The sequence below is a fragment of the Euwallacea fornicatus genome, chromosome 16 (genome assembly GCF_040115645.1).
Source record: "Euwallacea fornicatus isolate EFF26 chromosome 16, ASM4011564v1, whole genome shotgun sequence".
Taxonomy (NCBI): Eukaryota; Metazoa; Arthropoda; class Insecta; order Coleoptera; family Curculionidae; genus Euwallacea; species Euwallacea fornicatus.
Genome location: NC_089556.1, coordinates 3,471,038 through 3,479,535, shown reverse-complemented (window position 1 = coordinate 3,479,535; position 8,498 = coordinate 3,471,038). Strand labels below are relative to the sequence as shown.

The 8,498-nt window shown below is 34.4% G+C and overlaps 1 protein-coding gene and 1 long non-coding RNA gene across 2 annotated transcripts in view; one reads left to right on the top strand and one right to left on the bottom strand.

The window, feature by feature from the left end:
- Positions 1 to 8,498, bottom strand: part of LOC136344176 (uncharacterized) — a 68,610-nt gene that overhangs the window by 30,752 nt on the left and 29,360 nt on the right. The window lies entirely within an intron of this gene.
- LOC136344154 (exportin-4-like) lies at positions 159 to 6,518 on the top strand. Its single transcript, XM_066291319.1, has 19 exons — positions 159 to 367; positions 414 to 613; positions 673 to 859; positions 917 to 1,190; positions 1,283 to 1,419; positions 1,726 to 1,871; positions 1,924 to 2,095; positions 2,151 to 2,346; positions 2,466 to 2,577; positions 2,632 to 2,902; positions 2,951 to 3,151; positions 3,300 to 3,469; positions 3,524 to 3,645; positions 3,700 to 3,876; positions 3,930 to 4,107; positions 4,159 to 4,345; positions 4,397 to 4,643; positions 5,272 to 5,503; positions 5,633 to 6,518. The coding sequence occupies exons 1-19, from the start codon at positions 320 to 322 to the stop codon at positions 5,760 to 5,762; spliced, it is 3,387 nt and encodes a 1,128-aa protein (XP_066147416.1). The 5' UTR covers positions 159 to 319; the 3' UTR covers positions 5,763 to 6,518.

Below are 8,498 nucleotides of genomic sequence, written 5' to 3'. Positions count from 1 at the left end.
AACTAAAAACTAATTTAAGTAATAAAAAACTATTTTATACTAATTATTACACTGCCGCCATTACGAGGCTAAGCGGGTTAAAAATTCGCTAGAATAGCGAAATTCCATTACAATTGGCAACTCTGTCTATCAGTTATTTTACTGGGGAGGTCTATTAATTACAATATTTAGCACAACATAACCTCAAATAAAATTTTCCTGAAACTTTTCTTTAAAAACAAAGCAACTATATGATTTTTGATTTTTATCGCAATAAATTTGAAAATTTTATTCAAATTTTGTTTTTTCCAATGTAAGCAAATACATTCAATTGGTCACAATGCAGGAGGCAATAACCCAACTAGAATCTGCAGCCCAAATAATAATGGTAAGATCTAGAGTTTCTCAATAGGTTCTACAATACTTATTTTTAGGCTCCTCCAAATGTTGTGTCCAACGAACAAAGGCACACAGCTGAGGCTATATTTCTTAATTTTCGCAAAAGTAAATCACCTTACAATATGTGCAGGGAAATTCTTGAGAAATCAGACAATCAGTATGTCATGTTCGAGGCAGCTGAAGTATTGAAGGAGGCCATAATAAGAGAGTGGACGTTTCTTCTCGAAGGAAATCGGTGAGGTTTTGGTCTCTATATCATGGAAAATTACATTACAATTTTTAATTCCTATATAGGAACTCATTAAGACAGTATTTGATGCAATATGTATTGACTCGTCAAATTCCTCACTTTGTTAGAGATAGACTTCTGCAGGTTATTGCCATAATGGTTAAAAGAGCCAGCATTGATGATAATGGTAAAGATCGAGGGATTATTTTGCAGGAGGTTCAGAACTTAATTGTAAATGCAGAACCAGATAAAGTATTTATAATCATCAGTTTGATCTAATATTCTATGTTATGCATAAAACAATTTCAGAAACTACTTGGATGTAATATTATAGCCAACATTATGCAAGAATATGCCAGCACTGTTAAATCTACAGATGTAGGGCTTTCTTGGGAGGTTCACTTCAAAGCCAAAAAACAATTTGAAGCCACTGATTTGAAGCAAATTTTCCAGTTTTGCATATATTTGTTGTCTGAAGTTGTAAAAACTGATCCCCCATATAGTGACATTATGACACAGCTAACAAGGCATTTGCTGCAGATAACTGAGAGGGTGCTCATGTGGGGCTATGTATCACCAATCTATATCCTTTTTCAAACATTTATTAAGATAACACATATTTAAGTATTTATAGTTTTGGAAATTAGAACTTTTCCCTTAATGCTACATGTTCACTACCCAAAAGACTTATAGGTATTTATGAGTCTGTATATGAATCTGACCAAGCACCTGCATTGAAACTAAGTGCAGGTTGGGCTGAGATTATGTTTAATCCAGAATTGATTCCTCTGATGTTTCAAATTTACTGGAAGGTGAGGTTTATTAACATATTTATTTACACACACTTTCCCAAATGCAATACTGACCCTGGGTATCCCACAGAGAAGGTTAAATTAGAAAAGTTAGAGAGCTTGGAGAAAGGGTGATTCTTTTGAAATACTGCTTTAAAACTATCAGCCTGATCATAAAATTTTTATACATCTATTAATAACTTTTCCACTCCACCACACAAAACTTTCTCAATCTAATCATTTCTCTCTCCTTTGACAATCAAGACTCCAATGGCAAAACATTTGGATCACACTGTAGTAGGTGTTACCATGAATTCATTATTTTAGGTAAGAGACATTGATGAGCTGGCTCATCACTCCTTGAATTGTCTGATTCAGTTAGCGAGCTTAAGTGGAGCCATTGTGAACAAAGATGGGCCAAGGCTTGAATACCTACACAACTATTTGACAAATTTCTCAAAACTTATATCCAAGTGAGTGTTTTTTTCACATATTTTCCCTAATATATTTAACTTTACTTCACAGCACCACAATTAGGAAAAAAGAATCTCTAGGCATTTCAAACATAGTGAGGAAATTAGTTCCATTTTTTAATGGTGATTTCTGCAGATTGCCCAGCCAGTTTCAAGAAACTCTGATGGATGAATTTACTAGATTGACTTGTGATTTTTGTGAGGGAGCCACGCAGGAAGACGCAGTCAGTGTGTGCATTCATAATGGTTTAACAAAATTTTAATAATTTAATTAAATAGAATCCAGATGAAGACCGATTCTATATGGATGCTTTTGAAAATATGCTTGAAGCTTGGACTAGCTTTTTGGGAGAATTTAATTCAGTATCTGAAGAATTGCATCGTGCATGCGCCACTCGAATATTCAACAAGTATGTGCAGTGCCATTTGGCTGCGCCTGATGGGAGTCGAAGTGTAGATAGCAACGATTACGGAGGTAAGATTTCTCGACAATTTGGTGCTGGTATAAAGTATTTGTATGCTATTTTTATAAGCAGCGACTAAAGGTAGAGGTAAGAGTATTTTCTTTAAGAATTTCTAATTTTCCCTTGACAGCTTGTGACGAAGATATCGAAGACAACGACCGCACGAAGTATAAAGAACAACTTCAAACTATTGGTCTTCTAGGCAGAGTAATTTTGTCGCATTCTCTGCCAGTCCTGTACAAGTAAGTATTCAATTAATACTCAGTTACTACTTTTAGCTCATACCTTTACTATAGAATATTAGAATCTCGCATTGAAGCTTTAATGACAATGCTTCCTATAATGCAACAACGGGCCATGAACATAAACGAAGCGGCAACTTTGGAAAATGTATTTGAAGATGTGCATTGGGCGGTTCTTATTGCTGGTCATGTTTTATGTATGGAAAGTGACGGTGAATATGCATTAATACCCTCGGAAATCACAATACATACGAGCGAAATGGCTAAACAGGGCATTACTACTGCTGATGCTAGTACGAATGCCTTGGTTGCGGCTCATGCTAAGGTAGGGTATAAAGGTAAATAAAGAGGTTTTTCCAAAGTGAAATTTTAGTCTACTCCGGATAATTTAGAACAATGTGATCATGTGATAAGGATCGGTTATAACGTGATGCGACTGGCATCTATCGAAGAAGTGGCGGTGTCGATGAAGCTTGCACATTTTATGAGTCCGGAAGTGGGATCAACTATTATGTGGTTTCTAAAACGCTGGTGTATGAGCTATCTATTGCCTATGGAGAATTATTATCACCAAGTAGGTTAAATAAAATTTTGGAATAATAATGATCAAAACTCCCTTAGAAATTTGATTAAAAAACAGGCCATTTTCGAAATATTATTTAAGATGATTCAAGGAGCATATATCCTGACAAAAATTACACTAAAATAAATACTATTTTTAGATGAGCCCAATTCTTTTGGCCTGTCTAGGCCGAGACTCTGAATGCAGCAAAGTCGTCGTATCCTTCATCCTCCATAAAATCGCCGTTAATTTGTACAGTTTTCAATCAGAGCCTATACTTTTACGGGACACAGTCGAGTTGTTTAGCGATATGGTGTGTACGAAACAAAAGTATGTAAAGATCAAATTATTCTCCTCTGTTTCTCTTAGTAATTTTCTTTTTAGAGCTCTCTACATCATAAAAACTGAACCAATGGTAAAGTTATTAAATTTAACTGAACAAGTGCGTCCTGGTATGTTACCACCCAGTATTCTAAGAGGCGTATACAAAGGCCTAGTTCTTGCCGGTATTTTAATATTAGTTTTAATATTCCAACAATATTCATTTAAATAAATTTTAGGAGCTTGTCTGATAGACCCTGAAGAGAATAACACATATTATGAAAGAATTCTTGCGCCCCTTAAAGTTAAATTTAAGAGTATATTGGGACAAGAAAACTTTGAAAGAGTCTGTCATGAGGAACAAATGCAAAAAGTTGTTATTGATTTGATGGAGTGCTTCATTGGGATTGCCAAAGGTAAAATAATTATTTTTAAAGTATGTAAAATTAATCTAAAATATTTTCTTTAGGATCCCAAATGTCATCTGTGGAAGTTCTCTTCAATTTCATGGCCCCAATCCTATCAGAACTTCCAGTATTCTTAATGTACTATAAAGACTATCAAGTGATTGTGCAGCTGATTTTAGAAGTATTTGGCCAATGCGCTAAATATATGCTTTGCTATTTAAGACCTTTGGATAGCAAAAAGTTTGTTTGTAGCTTTCTTTTGTGTTTTTATTCTGACAATATATATTTTAGGTTGTATGAAAGTTCCTTAGCCACAGTACAATCTTACGCCAAATGCAACGTAAACAGACTGATAGCCGGTTCTTTTGCCGAAGAAAGCAACTGTCAAGACTTGATCCTCGTTTTGGATTTGCTAACTTTTATCTTGTCTAAAGACTGCATTGATTTGTGTGCCAATACGCGAGAGGAGGAGATTAATGTATTGAAGAAGATTTTTATTAAATAAGGAAAATTATCAATGAAATTTTAGGTGACTGCCTCTGATGTTTCCCTCTTCGGATTGAAATTCATAATGCCTCTGATGACAGTGGAGTTGTTAAAGTTCCCCAATTTATGCGCTCAATTTTATCGCCTTCTTGTTCTTATAAACGACATTTACCCAGAAAAAATAGCCGATCTTCCATTGGATCTGATGGTCAATCTCTTACGTTGCATCGAACTGGGCCTCACAAATTTCGGAACTGACATTGTCCAAGCGAGTTTAGACTTTATTCAGGGTATTGTAGAAATGTGCTCATACATAGTGTCACAAAGAGAATGGCAAAAAGAATATTGCGATACAGCCCAACTTGACTCCATTGAAAGTTGATATTAAACAAGAAAAATTTTGGGTGTCCGCCATATTTATATTATTTTAATAGAAATTATATTTCAAGTTTTATTGTAATGAAATTCAAGGGGTGGTGAGAGATTCAATCTTGATCTACGCATTACCCCTCCTCCTACAAAAGCGTATAATCAATTTATACCTCCCGAGGGCAACACGAGCAATGACTGCTTTCCAGTATCAATGTTCTGTGACAAATTATAACTGCTTTTTCAGGTGAGAGAAAAAAAACTGAAACAATTTTAGTCGGGCTCGAACGAGTTTTATCACCTTAAATCTTCTCGAGGTCATTCTCTTCCTTGAGGAAACACTTAATTTTTTCTACAACTCCCGTTGATTAAATTGCATCGACATCGTGATATAATCAATATACATTCAAACCATTTTTATCAACTTTCATAATCTCAAAATTGGACTTTATGACAATATTTTTATGTAACAAATACGTTGTTATTGTGTCCCATTCTATTTGAGACTACCTGTAGAATACAACCGTTATGCATAATATTATTCTTTAGGTATGGCGTCCTACATATTCAGACATCAATCACTGGATACTCCTTTCGCACATTCATTGAAGCCTTTCTTGAAATTAATGATGGACTTGGTACTCACTCACCAAATCAATTCGGATATGATTAGTTCGTCGTCGATCACCCTCTATACACTGATATGCTGTTACCAGCAAGAATGTCAGACGCTAGTGCAAAATTTGATACAAGGTCAGGTTGATCCCATGGTGGCTGAACGGTGAGCTATGAAGTACTTTATTTGCAGAAAAGATGTAGTTTGCAATAGGAAAACGTGTCGAAATTCTACTCTTGTTTCTTGTAGTAATTTGAAGTTTTCTATCTTATGTTTGCTTTAATTATATTCTAGACTGGCAGCAGCATTTAACAATCTCATGGGGGGCGTAGAACTGACCTGTGACCGACATTCGAAGCTGAAATTCAGGGATAATTTCGACAAATTCATCGCGAATGTTCACGGCTTTCTCCTAATAAAATAAATTACATTTCGGTACGAAATGACGTGTGTGATTTTTTTTTACTGTAGCGAGTATCTTTGAGAGGTAGTTCATCCTTATTAATTTTTTTTTGATTGTTTTAAAAAAAAATTCTAGATTCTGTTCGTGTTTGGCGTAAGTACCGAACGATGTTTTAGCCGTTCCAGTTTAAACAGAAATTAAATCAATACATTATTCTTTATTATTATTATAAACCAAAAACAATACCAACACAGAGTGTTCCATTTAATACTTGGTGACATATCCGCTTAAATCGGAGTTGCTAAAAATCCATGGATACTTAATTTAACGTAGTTGCATGCCAAATAAATAGTCTGAAAAATCATTTAAATCTGTCAAAAAAAAATTAATAGGTGTGAACCACTTTTCAGAGGCATCCGGTATTTATTTTGATATTATGAACAATTTTCTCAGTTTATTTATTTTAGATTTTTAGCAGTATCTTCTATTACCATAATAATCAAAGGCAAAAGTGGAATTAGTTAAGTTTGTTTTGTACCACTTTGTTATGATAATAGGTACGGCCTATGATTCATTATGCAATAACGTTATAATTATGGTAGATATTTCTTCATTTTTTGGACGCCGATATGGTATTTCTTTTTCTATGAAGTTTTTGTAATTAACTGAATTGAACTATAATAGTATTTTTCTATAGAAGTACCTAATCTTTAAGAATTTGTATCTCCCACTTCGAGAAATGACCTTTCTCTAATAAATCTACCTATATATTGTTTATCTAAGGCAGTTTCAATACCTCCATCGGCCATTACTAAAAACTATCAAACTCGCGATAAAACCGGTCTCAAGGGGCATCTAAACCGCTCGCAATACAAAACCGATAAGTGCTCTTTAACGTGTTATCAAAACCTCCCCACCCTTTTACAGCCGTTTGGTTGCCGCCCAAAATCCGGCCATTGGCGGCAACACACAACGACTGATCTTCGTTTCATTGGTGAGGCGGACCCTGTTACTACCAATCGCAACTGCTGACGTTGACTTTATCCCTCGTTGCTGAGATCCCTAAACCGATTAGGGTCAATTTGTTTAGTCTACTCAAGGGTTGATTGTAAAAGGGGTTGCCAAGCAGTGGCGGAGATTAAATTTTGAACTTGAAATTAGAAAGAGGCCAAATTTATTTTAAAATGGTTTATGATATTTTTAGTTCATTTTAAGATATAGCGTTTCTTTGTAAAATATTGGCACACGTCGTGTTAGATGTTCGATGTGGCATGACTTGGATTATGAGGTATCGAAATAATATGATCGATGCCAATGGGTCTTTAAAGCTGCGGATATAGTTGAGCACCTCTTCTCAGAATCTGAAATGTTGGGGGTCCTGGTCCTGATTTAGCATCCATTAGATATGTTAATAAGTCCTTTATCTCAATTTGAACAGACAACTTAGGGCTATTTTTAAAGGGGACAGGGCAAGTTTTATACATGTCATATGCAGAAAATATTTCTAAGAAGAGAAACAACAAAAAGAAATTGAAGCTCCGATTTTTTTTGCGTATTTCAGAAAAATTTACATGGGTATTTAGGTATATCCCGATAAATTTCTGCTTTCTTAGCAGTCACCTTCAAGTTCCAGCGGTTTATTATTGAATTGCATTTGAGTAATGCTACGTGCAAGTCTGATCAAATCACACATTTTGAAGGATTTTTAGTAGTCCATTACGCAAACAATGAAACTATAATTTAACAAGTAGAACTGATCTCCCCCAAATCGATAGGTTGAAAATTGACTGGTAAAGATGCCCCTAAAACTCTCCAGTATTTGCTGAATAAAATTATAATTTTTAAATTTTTCCTTTTGGTTTTTTGTTTTTTTTTTTTTTTTTCAATTCTAACGCCTTATTCGAAATAAAAAATGTAATAACACGGGGGTCTATGCTGAAAATAATTCGTAATTAAACAGTCTTGATAATTGCCGTAGGAAGCTGATGTCATTTTTGATATAATCGATTTAAGTAATTGTCTCACTCGAATGTCTAGAATGGCATATCGGGAATATAGAGCAGATCCTGAGAAAATTGGAATTTTCTAAGACCCTATTCGGATAGAATAATAGCACTCGAATAGTATTTCTAAAATAAACTCCGGAGCTTTAATTTTTTTTCATTTAGTTTAATGTCTCCTGTTCTTGAGCCACCCTTTATAGGTAGTATAAAAGTATATGCTTAAAATGTATGTTACTCACACATTCCTTCAACTATTTCCTCAATTTTTAATAGCATTTGAGATGCTGAATGTAAATTTTTATTGAAAATGACAATCCCTGACACGCTTGTATGCTTTCTAAAAAATGTTTGCGACTCTGTGCACAGAATAGACAAGCATAACATAACAATGGAATGAGAAATAAATGTGATCACGTCACACGAATTTTAAATATCAAAAAATGAATTAATCAACGTTTGAGCATCAAATAATTACTACAACTATGAGTATCAAATTTGTTACAGTTCTGGGCTCGAAAATGAAATTTTGTAAATGTAAAATCCATTAAGAAATCGATAACACTAACTGGTATCGTAGATCAAACAGCATAATCTTCGCGCTACTATAGAAGTAATTTCACCCTAATTACACACATAATAGAAATAGGAACAATAAAAGTTTTAAAAAAAGACGAACGTGACCACTTCCTTGGGAAAAAGATCAAAATCGCTTCCCAAGGAATCCTACCAATTTTTTCCTATTTTTGGGGGTGTT

What these genes read in the sequence shown, in the direction of transcription:
- LOC136344154 (XM_066291319.1), top strand. Translation starts at nt 320, where the DNA reads ATGCAGGAGGCAATAACCCAACTAGAATCTGCAGCCCAAATAATAATG. An exon ending in TGTTTCAAATTTACTGGAAG is followed by an intron (nt 1,420 to 1,725) that starts GTGAGGTTTATT and finishes TCATTATTTTAG; the next exon opens with GTAAGAGACATTGATGAGCT. An exon ending in TGGAGAATTATTATCACCAA is followed by an intron (nt 3,152 to 3,299) that starts GTAGGTTAAATA and finishes TACTATTTTTAG; the next exon opens with ATGAGCCCAATTCTTTTGGC.